The 13,210-nt window shown below is 40.0% G+C and overlaps 2 protein-coding genes across 2 annotated transcripts in view; one reads left to right on the top strand and one right to left on the bottom strand.

Annotated features, from left to right (window-relative positions):
* Positions 1-6,423, top strand: part of kpna7 (karyopherin alpha 7 (importin alpha 8)) — a 33,375-nt gene extending 26,952 nt beyond the window's left edge. The window contains exons 3-14 of the mRNA XM_085408677.1: positions 2,578-2,675; positions 2,768-2,911; positions 2,983-3,068; positions 3,331-3,499; positions 3,673-3,772; positions 3,981-4,063; positions 4,505-4,591; positions 4,686-4,862; positions 5,068-5,301; positions 5,668-5,850; positions 5,967-6,113; positions 6,269-6,423. Of these exons, the coding sequence (XP_085264803.1) occupies positions 2,578-2,675; positions 2,768-2,911; positions 2,983-3,068; positions 3,331-3,499; positions 3,673-3,772; positions 3,981-4,063; positions 4,505-4,591; positions 4,686-4,862; positions 5,068-5,301; positions 5,668-5,850; positions 5,967-6,113; positions 6,269-6,355 (1,595 nt within the window). The 3' untranslated portion in view covers positions 6,356-6,423. The remainder of the gene's footprint in view (positions 1-2,577; positions 2,676-2,767; positions 2,912-2,982; positions 3,069-3,330; positions 3,500-3,672; positions 3,773-3,980; positions 4,064-4,504; positions 4,592-4,685; positions 4,863-5,067; positions 5,302-5,667; positions 5,851-5,966; positions 6,114-6,268) is intronic.
* A 723-nt stretch (positions 6,424-7,146) lies between these two features.
* On the bottom strand, positions 7,147-12,606 carry xpa (xeroderma pigmentosum, complementation group A). The gene is made up of 5 exons (XM_085410330.1): positions 12,200-12,606; positions 9,779-9,884; positions 9,091-9,256; positions 8,152-8,269; positions 7,147-8,057 (listed from the first exon to the last, which is right to left on the bottom strand). The coding sequence occupies exons 1-5, from the start codon at positions 12,468-12,470 to the stop codon at positions 7,903-7,905; spliced, it is 816 nt and encodes a 271-aa protein (XP_085266456.1). The 5' UTR covers positions 12,471-12,606; the 3' UTR covers positions 7,147-7,902.
* Between the last annotated feature and the right edge of the window lie 604 nt (positions 12,607-13,210).

The following is a 13,210-nucleotide window of genomic DNA, read 5'->3' as shown; positions in this document are numbered from 1 at the left end:
GAGCGTAAATGTCATGCTGCACTTTCATCATATAGTAAAAGTTGTCCGTGCCATTAAAGTACACTTAACCTGGTAAAAGGAAAAATATGAAAGGGACTGGTTTTACAGTACTGAAAGTCCCCAAATATGAGAAATCACTTTGCATGTGTCCACAAACTCTGCCTATATGGCAAAATATTAGAGGAGCATTTTAAGAAACTCTACTTTCTTCATATATATCATATTGGCCTTGTCGTTCTGTTTGTTTCCCTTGTCTATATCTACCTCTGTCTTTCTTTCCCTTCTCAGTTTTTATCTGTTTAGCATTTCTAATATATATGTTGTGGGTTTTTTCATTAATTACTAAAATGCATTTATTGTGTTTGCTTGCTTTGTCATTTCATTTGAACTTTTTTGAAATGTTTTTATTTATGGAAAACTGTTAAAATTGAATTGAAAGTGATATTTAGTCATTTCAGTACATTTTTACATCTGTAATTTGGTAAGAAATGTTTTTATGATAAATTATAAAATTGAACTAATACTTTTCTGCTAAGGTCTGCATTGGAGTTCCTGATATATGATACTGTGTTGTGTAAGAGCAAGCGTTCCTGCTAACTTGTATGTGGGCTCTGTATGTATGGTGTGACTGTGTGAATGCCTTGAACTTGCACAGTGGAATTTCCTCCAATCACTCCACATTGTTCACACGAACAACGAGTCAAAGCAACAGGGCAGGACAGAAACACTCCACACCCTCAGGGGTGTCTCTGAGGAACCATAAGCACTTCCAGGTCAAAAGTCCAACAGAAACACACACATGGTAGCACACTCTAATTCACCAGGTAATTGTCCAGAAAGTTCACATTTCATTAAAGAAGTGGGTCTTCATAGAGAGGGATGCTTTAAGTCTTTGTGTTTCTTATAACACTTTTGCTGAAGGCTCACAGCTGCTTGGTTGTCCACTCAAGGACATTCTGACCTCTCAATGACAATAAAATAAGTTGTCAGAGAGCATGAGAAGTCATTCATCTCTATTATCCTCTGTGGTTTCCTGCATCTGACAGTAACAGTGAAGCAGGACTGAGAAAACAGCAGAGCCGGAGAAACAGACACAGGGAAGGATGACACAAATGGAGAATTTACATTCTTTTTCCTTGTTTTATAATTAAATTTTTAATGATTCATTCAAATGACTGACACTGATGTATAATATTCAGTATAAAAACCTTTTCAGTATAACATCTGCCTTGTAGCTGCTTGGTGACCTTCTCAGTGGGCTATACAGGTGGGCAGAGGTCGAGCTGCAGTGGGCTGAGCTGTTTTATCTGTATATATAAAGCACATTTAAAGTAAACCTGAGCTGGATAGATTTATGTTTGCATGCCCTATTTATATATATATATATATATATGTGCGTGTGTGTGTGTGTGTGTGTGTGTGTGTGTGTGTGTGTGTGTGTGTGTGTGTGTGTGTGTGTGTGTGTGTGTGTGTGTGTGTGTGTGTGTGTGTGTGTGTAGAAGAGAGGCAGTTGGTCTGGGAAAGACTCTTGAGGTGCTGCATTAGAGGAAACAACTGTGATGAGCATTGTGTTGTGCGTTTGATTGTAGGCGAGGAAGTAGAAAAAATTGGTGTGTTTATACAGCACAGTACAGCACATGAGTCTGAGCCCTTACAGTCGCATGACCCTCTGCGTGTGTGAGTGTTATCAAGAGGAAGTGATTACTGTATAACTTGGTCAGAGGGAAACCTCTGACTATTGTTCGGCCCTTCCTGGTCATTACAGAGGAAGACGAGACTCCATCACTGTCACTTTTTCTCTAGCTAGCTTTCTCTGTCAGTGACTTTCTTCTCTTTCACTACTTCGATCTATTTATTTTCTCATTTTCACTGTTTAGCTCCACCTTTTTTTTTCTTTTTCTTTTATTCTTCATACTAAAATAAACAGCTGAATTAAAACCAACTGTTCGATAGGCACGAACTAATTAATTATACATTTAAAATCTTCTTTTTATTTAGCAGGGACTTTAACTTCGTCACAGTTCTTTTGATCAAATGCAAGCAGTTTGTCTGTTATGTTGTGCTGCCCTCTGCCGTCTAAGATTAATCCTACGCAAAAGCGTCTGCAGCCCCCAGAATTTCCAGTGCGAGGAATTTAGGCTGCTAGCGTTTAATTATTTCTCATAACTGTGTACATATATATATGTATTATTATGCATGTATCATGTGTATTCCAGAGTGCATTATAGGAAAAAAAATATTTAAAAATGGAAATCCCCAGCCTTTAATTTGAGCTATGATCCGTATAAAATTAAAATCTAGTAAAAGGCAGTCTGTAGTAGAATTACATTTTTTGCTTTTATTTTATTTTATTGTTTTTGCGAATATTTTTAAAAGAAGCAGTTCATTCTATTCTTGCTGTAGACTGAAAGTGACCTTGCGGGAGCCCTAAAGTTCGTTACTTAATTGAAACCTGCACAGCTGCGCTTGAATGAATCAGCACGACTCCTCCAATAATCACATCTAACTTGATTCACCTGAGGCGGCTTTGACAAATATAATCACCCGGCGGTTGGTTTCACTGAGTTTTTATTTCAGGAGCTTGGATTACTGTGCGCTCAAAGGCCAACATGCCCACCAAAAACGTTACCGACGAACGGCTCTCCAAATTTAAGAATAAGGGGAAAGATCCAGCAGTAAGTTGACTATGATTTTTTTTTTTTAATTTATTTTTTTAGGTTCTATGTAATGGGTTATTTTATCTGAGCTACACCATCTACTCCTGTAGAAACTTCGGGAGAAAAGGATCACGGAATGCGTGGAGTTGCGCAAAGCTCACAAGAATGAAAATTTCTTGAAAAGAAGAAATATAACGCTGTCGTCCCTCCCGGACGAGGAGGCCCTGTCTCCAGACTACATCCCCAACGAGCTGGTAAGTTTCCAGAAACCTTTAATAACTCTACTAAAACTAGCAGAGACTCTAACAACATACCTGTAATCCAGGTGACCCACTTATCCATTGAGGACATAATTAAAGACGTGAACAGCGACTGCAGGAAGTCCCAGACCCGAGGCTGTCAGGCAGCCCGGTGAGTGTTCAGGGATGATTATGATCTGTCTGATACTGTCTTCAAATGTAACCCTTGCTTTTTGCCATCTCACAGATGATTACCAGCTCAGTCTGTCTGTAAAGAAAAACATCAATTTCAGGGATCACATGGGACCTGTGGGGAAACCGTAATGGGCGTTTATACAATGTTAATGACACCCAAGAATTTATTGGGTACAAGTGAACTGAGCAAAGTAAAGCCTGTACCTTAACTTTTATTTTTTTTTTAATCGTCTCCTCAGGAAGCTGCTTTCTCAAGAGCGTAACCCTCCTCTGAAGGAGATTATAGATGCTGGTTTGCTGTCTAACTTTGTGTCCTTCCTGTCTATGGACGATGAGCCAACTCTGCAGTTTGAAGCAGCTTGGGCTCTAACAAACATTGCCTCTGGGACCTCTTGGCATACACAGCAGGTATTAAAGCTGTCTGATATTAATGTTATGTTGGACAGATTTCACAGTAATCTACCAACATGTTGGATATTGTCAATATTCAACATATTATAGTCACATGTCTGCTTTGGGTTTACCTTGTAACCTCCTCAAGCCATTTTCAGAGCAGACTAAATGTGTGTGTCTACCCTCAGGTGGTGGAACATGGGGCTGTACCAGCTTTCATCTCTTTGCTGTCCTCGCCAATGCTGCACATTAGTGAACAGGCTGTCTGGGCTCTTGGGAACATTGCAGGTTAAATCTTAAATACAATGTATTGTCATGTCTGGCTTTGCTCTAACAAAGGGGGGTGTTGAAAATGGGAATCTGAGATGAGTTTCAAAAAGCGCCTCAGTTGCTGAGTAACTCTGTGGTCTTCCCACTAAACAAAGGAATATGGAAAATAAAATCCAGTCCTCTACTTCAGTTTCATTGTTATGCTTACAATGTAACTACTCCTCAGGTGATGGTGCAACTTATCGCGATGTCCTGATTGAGTGCAATGTCATCCCAGCTTTGTTGTCTCGAATCTCTCCAGACACACCGGTCAGTTTTATGCAAGCTTTGTTTGTGTTTGTCCTCTTTTTCTGATAACTTCTAAATATTCTGGATTTGAGATTGTCCTGCACTTGGTAGAGTCTAGGTTTAGCTTTGCACTTTAACCACACTGCCAAATCATGACTGGTTTAAATGCATTATGCTGAAAAATCTATGGTTTTAATTTGTCAAACTGAAGTTCCCACAAAGGAACTTGACTGCCTTTAACTGGTTCTAGTGTATAGTAATTCATGTTGATGGCTTTCAATGCCAATGAGTGCATCAAATTGGTCAAATGTGATCAAATAAGTTCTAATGAGGAAGATTATTATTAATAATACTTCAACTGCATGATTCTTCAACTAAAAGCTACTAAAATAGTATTATCAGATAACTAGTAAAATGGTGAAAGAAACTTCAAGTCTAAACTGTAATTGACTCTAACTCTAGGTTGGCTATTTGCGTAACCTGACATGGACTCTGTCCAACCTGTGTCGAAACAAGAATCCATTTCCACCCTTGTCTGCAGTCCAGCAGGTAAGATCAGGAACTGTTGTATTGACACGTGATCAGATTGCACATCTTAATTCCAAATCCACCAGTTGATAAGCTACATCTTCTGCTTCTGTAGATGCTGCCTTCACTGGTCCAGCTGCTTCATCTAAGTGACAAGGACATCTTATCTGATGCATGCTGGGCAATCTCCTACCTTTCTGATGGTGACAATGACCGCATTGAAATTGTAGTGAAAACCGGTATTGTTCCTCGACTGGTGGAGCTCATGAGTCACCAGGAGCTTGGTGTCATGGTAGTGTATATACACACACCCCTACTCTGAACTTAAGGGTCTGTCACTTGAGCATAAGTTAAAAATCTGACATGAGATACGAAGATTTAATACTTTCCCCTCTGTCATTACTCAGTGTTGCATTTGAATATGAATGATCACTTCATATACTTTTTTTTTTTTTTTTTTTTTTTTTTTTTTTTCCCCATAAATCTTTGACAACCAGACCCCAGCTCTCCGCTCCATTGGGAACATAGTGAGTGGCTCTGACCTACAGACTGAGACTGCAATTGATGCTGGAGTTCTAAATGTCTTACCCAAGTTAATGAGGCATCCAAAGGCCAGTATTCAGAAGGAGGCAGCATGGGCCTTGTCCAACATTGCTGCAGGTCCATGCAAGCAAATCCAACAGCTGATCACCTGTGGTCTGCTTCCTCCTCTAGTACACTTACTGAGAAATGTGAGTAGCCTTCAATCTGTAGTCTGAATTCAAAGTGTAAAACTGTGTACACCACCTTTGTGTTTACTGGGTTACTTGATCCAACGTAGTTTTAATGAGCCATCACTCTGTGGATAAAGGCCACAATGAAGTGTAGGAGTTTAGTTCTTTTCCAAGTGAAGTTGTGATAAATGGGCTGAAATCAACACCGAAAGTTGGCACTTAAACACTAGTGCCGTTCAGATTCTGAGTAAGCTAGCCATCAGTATGTTAGGTTCTTTTTTTTTTTCTTTAATACAGAAAATTGTCCAATTTCACAAGTAACAATGGGCTTATCTGTTCAGCTGCCAAATATTTTATTTTTGTAAATATTCTTCCTCGTCTCAGGGTGACTTCAAAACTCAGAGGGAAGCTGTTTGGGCTGTGACAAACTTGACTAGTGGGGCTACTGTGGAGCAGGTAGTCCAGTTGGTGCAGAGTGGTGCTCTGGAAGCAATCATTAACCTACTTCAGGTCAAAGATGCTAAAGTCATTCTGGTCATATTGGATGCCGTAAACAACATCTTCATGGTGAGGGCAGAAGATGTCGCAGATTATAAAATGCATTAATCTGGCTAAATTAAAATGCAGTGAGATTTAAGTCTAAATGATACTATGTTTGGTGGGGTTGGCTGTGACTTTTTCAGGCTGCAGAAAAGCTTGGTGAGATGGAGAAGCTTAGCCTGTTGATTGAAGAGCTGGGAGGACTGGACCGCATTGAGATGCTGCAGAACCATGACAATGAAATGGTGTATCAGGCTGCACATAACATAATTGAGAAGTACTTTAGTGATGTAAGTCTTAGCTGTGTGGATGAACAGTTATAATGTAAGCCTTAAACTTTGTAATCTGAAGTTGGGAACTTGTACTAATATTTGTATTTTATTTTTGCATTTTGATTTGAAAGCTGACTAAAAATTTTTTTTTCTCTCTTCCCCTCTCTATCTAGAGTGACACTCATGGTGAGAAGGTTGATGCAACAGAGGATGAATTTGCTTTTCAAAGCCCTGATGTCCAGAAAGCCTTTGAATTTTAAAACTGACTCTGTATGTTTTGAATTCATGTTGAAAATTTGAATAAAGGAATGATCTCAATGGTACTAAACAGTCATGGGTAACTTGGGCAAATCTCATTGCACCTGTGAACCACAGCAAACTAAAATGTCACAAGTTTTCCAACATTTAAAACGGTTAAATCTGCAACTTCTCAAGTGTAAACTTGAGTAAGGGCTAGACGTCAACTGCATTGCTGGAATTCTGGTTGCTAGTTTCACTTTACTACTTTCCTGCGCTGTAACTTATTCTGTATCACTCTGGGCAAATCATTAGCTTGCAGAAGACTGACAAGAAAATTGGCCTCAGTTAAAGGTGCTTTATTTCTGCCTCTCGAACATTTGTGGCACTCTCCTTTATCCCGTCCCCACCTGCTTCATCTTTACCACCACCAGTGTCTAAACTGTCAGGATCATGTCCTGCTTCCTACAGTTGGTAGTGACTCTGAAGTTTATTAAAACTGAACATGAGTTGGCAATCCCTCCTTTACTGAAATTTAAGCATTCAAGTCTGGCTGACTACACTCTGAACTAGTAATTCAGACACTCTGACGTGCAAAAAGTATAATGAAGTACACGTTCCACCCCTCACATGCACTGTGAGGAAGTAGAAGACTAAGTCAAAAGCATGAATTGCCAAAGCCACCCATCCTCTTCACATACCACTGAAATGTAGTTGAGATGTGGCTGCACACTGATCACGAACTACAGCTTTGCTCTGTAGAATAGCATTACAGACGACCTAGTTAACAGAAGGGACCTATAAATAAAGCATTTTCAGAACTTTACAACTAGAGAATTTTTAATTACATCGTTACAAATAAAGAAATTTACACATTTCCTTAAAGCTAATACAAAATAACATTTATAAAAACCAAGATGTGAAAATTCACAATGGTCAGACCAGGTTGAAGTGTGTGCACTGGTGCATCTGGCCAATGCTCTTTGATAATGTCTTTATCAATTGAAAATTGATACTCTTGGCAGACTGGCACTGGACTGACTCCCAGAATGCCTTGAGCATAAAGCCATGATGAAAACAAAACTACAGCAGGTGATGTGAACTTCTAGTCTTAGACATCTGGCAACAGCTGCAGACTTCTTTCATAACTGCCCTCCTAAGATATGACTTTTTCTAAGAAGGCAGCAGCTTTGGAAAATGTCCTATTTGTCACAAGGAAGACCTACAATTTTTTACACAACATTTTACACAAAAAGTTTCAGTATCATGCTTTCCTTGACTTGCCAAATTTCAAATGATGCAGAACAATGAAAAGCAATGTGCATAGGTATGGCTAAAAATACAACTGAGTCAGCAATCAAGCTAAGATGTGCAACAGCCATTAAAAAAAAAGAACTTACTGCTAATGTGTTGAATACAATGGTGATTTTGGCCCCTATTATGTGATCTAGGTGGAGCATTTTATTGCTATTTATTATAAATGGAAAAAATACAAATAGGAATTTGGAAACTTGCGTTCCTGTCGAAGCACCAGACATCAGTCTTTAACAGTGTTTGTGGACGTGTGTCTCTACATTTTCTCATAGCTAAGCTCATGTCCACAAGTGAGGCACGTTTTCTTGTAGAGGTCTTCCTCTTCATCTACAACCTCTTCTGGTCCGTACTCATGCTGGTGAGCGGTGGTGTTTTTGGTCCACATACTGCTCCTTACTGCTCTGCGTAGCTCTGATACACGCACAGAGACACACAGCTGATGTTTAACAATGCTCAGTGTAACCCATTTGGGAGGGGAGAATTTTGGCTCAAAGCAAACACCAACCTTTGACCTTCTTGTTGAAGCGTTTTTGTTTCTGCACCTCTCTGTTCTCTTCTCTTGTTTCTCTGGCTTCTTCTAGAGCTTCCTCTGAACCCCACACCTCCATACATCTTTTCTCCACCTGTAATATACAAAAACCTTTTAGCAGGTCCATAGACTGTACAGGTAAGATGGACACTGGCACCATGATGCCCCCCTTGGAATTGTAAAATTCTGCTTTAAAGTTGAAATTTAAGCATTTCGCTGCAGCCATCTTTGGTTTTGGGTTGAAGCTAATATCTGGAAAACCGAGGACTAGTCAGCCACACTGTAGCTAGTAAATTCTAAATGTTTAAAAGTGATTAATAAGTTACTAAACCAAGTGGGAACTAAGTTTTTTTTCATAGATCTTTTTGTAACCAAAGGAATCGCCCCCTGCTGTCCATTAGAAAGACTGCAAGTTTAAATCACTTTTACCATCTTCTTCACTTTAAGATTATGTAAAAGAGACTTTTACATAATCTACAAAACATACACCCTAATACATTTCCTGAACATTTAGCGGTACTTTGGTTTACTCACACCTCAGCCTCTCATTTCTTGGGTAATAGTATTTTCACATTATTTATGTTATCACAAATCTAATGACTAACGATTTTTAACACACAGTGTGTTAAAATTACAGTTAATTGGTAAGCTTGTGTCATAAAACGTGTGCATTGTAAACTTAAAACAAAACAAAACAATTATCTGCTTGTTTTTAGTGAAGATTTACGAACCAATCACTTCACTTTTTTTATATGAATAAAGTTTCACATACATTAAGCTTTTTAAGACAGAAATACTATATTTAAGTTCACAGTGAGCAGTCTAGCCACACAACACTGAATGCTAAAGAATATTAGCATAACGTGAATATAGGTTAAAAAAGTTGTATGAACTGCCCTTCGCATATTTTCATACCTGCAGCTGGAGGTAGAGCTTCATATCTCCCCAACGTGGGTTATGGGGGTTTTTCTTCAGTATAAACCTGAGAGGAGGCTCCCTCTTGTCCAGGTCACAGTCCTTCAGCAGGTAGCGCTGCTTAGCCTCAGTCCTGGAGATCAGCTTGTGCTTTTCCTCATTGTCCCTGAAAAGGAAATAGGTTTAAAATAGATCTTTAGTTGTACGACTATATAAAACAAAGTTGACAGTTATACACAAAAAAAGTTTGAGGCAACTAAATGACCAAAACATTGCACTTTAAAGCCCCTAAATACATAGACTGTGATGGACACCAACACAAAATGTTTAGGTATCTTAATGCTTAATATAGAATGCACAAGCAAATACAGTAAATGACAGCAAATCATCCTTTTTTTAAATTTCGTCATGATGAAGCCTTAGTTTAGTTTTGTTTAAAAAAAAAAAAAGGTTCAGTACATGTAACATGTAACATGAGGAGGTGTTAATTCATCCTCCAAATTCTTCCAGATCTCAGGGAGCATGACTGTAAACAGCTGTTAAACACTGGAAATCAGTGAGGCTTGCAGGTGTTTATGGTTCAAAGTTTTAAAATATAAGTCACCAAATAAATCTAATAAATATAAACGTATTAATTGTGCACACAGACTGCAGCAAACACATCAGGTGTGTGTGTGTAAGTGTATACCTGCAGTTGTCGCACACAGACAGGTCAAAGCTGTTGCTCAGGTACGAGTCCATAAAGGGTTTCTGACATTCATCACACATCAGGTACTCTGGTTCAATCACCGGAGCTGAAAACAACGCAGACCCACAGTGATCAAGAACAAAGGTAAATACAGTTTTTCTCAAATGTTAAAACACAAAAGCCAATCCTGCAACCCAAATGACCAGTAGTCTAAACACATTTACTAAATGTAGCCACCATATTCCAGTACCATAAACGCATGTCACATGAAGACACAATTCACAAAACACAACCCTCTGTACTCATAAATCTAAACACATTTTTCCTTGCTAAAACACATGTTGCAAAACAACTCTGCTCATATTCTCAAATGAAAGCCCATGTGATGCAAAATGCTTGCCACAGTCACCAATCTTTGAACACAGGGAACACACCTGGCGTCATTCACTACACACAATGACTCAAAATTGAAGACACTTGTTGCTAATGCTGTACCCACATGTAAAAGCAAGTTCAGAGTGCACAGTATGCTGAAGATTCCAAACAAACACAATGGATGAAGGCAGAGTCAGGGGAAGAGGAATTTGATGCAGAGGAGGGAGAAGAGCTGGCCCTGGAAGAAGAGGAGCAGGCCAATGAGGAAGAGGAGTTCAAATGAGAGGAGGAAGAGGAGCGACCAACGAGGAAGAGGAGAAGGCCAACATGGGAGAGGAGAAGGTCCAGGAGGGAGAGCAAGACAACCTCGCACCATCATTACGGACGAGATGCGAGCAACAGCTCAGCGACATGATGCCGCACAGTGATTGTGGTGTGTGTGTGGTGTGAATAACGTAAATAAAAAAACTTAAGATAAGATAAGATAAGATAGAACTTTATTAATCCCTCGGGTGGGTTCCTCTGGGAAATTCGATTTCCAAAAAAGCACAGCACCGACAGAAGTTACAGAGTTATACACACACACATATATATAAATACAGAGACAATATAAATAAAATATACGAAGGGGATAAATAGAATAAATAGGAATAAAAATAAAAATACAAGTGAATTGCACATTTCAAGTATTGAGTCTATTGCACTGTTGACTATTTACAAAAAGTATTGCACAAAAGGTATTGCACAGTGAGGTGAAGAGGCACTACAGCTTAGTTGTTCCCCCCTCCTTTGTCCTCCTGTTTCCCCTCCCTCTCCCCTCCAGAGAGGAGTTAAACAGTCTGATGGCGTGTGGGACAAAGGAGTTTTTAAGTCTGTTAGTTCTTGTCTTTGGGAGAAGCAACCTGTCACTGAACAGACTCTTCTGGTTGTTAATGGCCGTGTGCAGAGGATGCCTGGCATTGTCCATAATGTCCAGCAGTTTCTTTAATGTCCTTTTCTCTGCCACTGTCACCAGAGTGTCCAGCTTCATGCCGACCACAGAGCTAGCCCTCCTGATCAGTTTCTCCAGCCTGGATGAGTCCTTCTTTGCTGTGCTGCTCCCCCAGCACACCACAGCATAGAAAAGTACTCCAGCAACCACCGACTGGTAAAACATCCTCAGGAGCTTCCTGCAGATGTTAAAAGACCTCAGCCTCCTGAGGAAGTACAGTCGGCTTTGGCCTTTTTTATACAGGTGCTCTGTGTTGCATGACCAGTCCAGTTTATTGTCCACCCACAGCCCGAGGTACTTGTACTTGTTGACCACCTCCACCTCCTCCCCCTCTATCTGAACCGGCAGTGGACCTGCTCTAGACCTCCCGAAGTCCACAACCAGTTCCTTAGTCTTTGAGGTGTTGAGTTGCAGGTGGTTTGTGTGACTCCATGCGACAAAGTTCCTCACCAGACTTCTGTACTCCTCTTCCTGATCATCCCAGATACACCCCATGATGGCCGTGTCGTCTGCAAACTTCTGAATGTGGCATAATTCAGAGTTGTAGCAGAAGTCACACCCTGTTCATGTTTTCAAGATTACTGTTGTGTGCAATAGATTCTGTTTTTGCATTGAGTTGTGTTACAGTAGTGTACGTACATGCAGGATTTTCTATAGATTTATACTCTTCATATGAAACTCACAAATCTAAATGCCTAATCCTCTGCAGAGATCTACGACGATCCGTTACTGTATAGTTTCTAAAATATGCATTGGCAGTTATGAAACAAAGAACCTTCTCACAAATTGAGCATTGTGTTTTCAATTGTTTTGCTGTAGTGTGTAATGCTGTGTATAGTGTTTACAGTTTTGACAGCTTCGAGCTGCTCTCTTGGTGTGGGAGTTTGAGTTTTGCAGTGGGAAGGTGTGGTTGTGTTTATGTAGCTTTAGAGAAGGGTGTTGTGTTTGGACATTGGGGGACCTGGTGGTAACGTTTGTGACATGTGTTTTAGCATTTGAGAAAAACTGTAATGTAAGTACGAGACGAGCACGTATTTGTCTAACTAAACACACACCTGGCTGATGCACCACTACCTTGATCGTCTGCTCTCCCTCTATATTTCCCTCCTCGTCGATAAAGAACCCAGCTCCCGAGTCGATGGTCTTGGAAACTTTGGCCGCTGTTGCGCCCTCCACAGCGGACAAAGGACGACTCGCAAGACGGGCTTGTCGGAGCATCAACGCCCGCTGCCGGTTCCTCTCGATTTTAGCCCGCATCGCCGGGGAAAGCTCGAGTTTGGGACTCGAAGCACCACCATCCACTGTCTCGGCCTGTGACGGATCCATGGTGCTCTCTAAACACAGCGATCACGGCAGAGCAATGAATTAAATTACTCTGCAGAACTTGCCCCGGTCCCTCTCGCTCCATGCAAAGTCCAGCACTAGATTGTTGTTACAAAACTGACAGCTGAATGCTTCCGGCTTCTTTTTCGTTTGGGTCTTTTGGTGATTTTCAAACAGCTTTCGGGGGCAATACCGCCACCTTCTGTCTGACCCCGTGTGGAGTAAAGCACACCGCTATCGGACTAATAGTAACTGAATTCAAAAACGTCCACATATCTATTTATTACACTTTATATAATAAAATATTGCATATTCATTTTGATTCTTATGGCTTAGTGATTGTAAAACCAGAAATTCAATATTTCCAATTATTATTATTATTATTATTATTATTATTATTATTATTATTATTATTATTATTATTATTATTATTTTCTAAACTTAGTCAAAAAGAAAGGATACAATGTATCCTTAAATAAAGCTCCCAATGAGCCAGAGTTTCTTAAAATGTTTCAGTTACTCTTTAGTAACAGCTATCCAGACTTTTTCTTCATTCAAAAGAATTGTCAGGCCTGAAACACATACAGTATCTGAAAGTCATGTCTTGAAGAAACAACAGAGACCAGACCCAGGGCCTGACAGGTGTATATGGCCCTTCAGTAGCAACAGGGTTTATGGACCTGATGGTGGATATTAGGAAAGAAGAGCTAAGCAGAGCCTACAGTCATTTGTCAAACACAAGG

Source organism: Rhamphochromis longiceps, linkage group LG6 (assembly GCF_057381845.1).
Source record: "Rhamphochromis longiceps isolate RC_006_pf linkage group LG6, R_longiceps_female_GT1.1, whole genome shotgun sequence".
NCBI classification, from domain to species: Eukaryota; Metazoa; Chordata; class Actinopteri; order Cichliformes; family Cichlidae; genus Rhamphochromis; species Rhamphochromis longiceps.
This window is presented reverse-complemented; position numbering and strand designations above follow the sequence as displayed.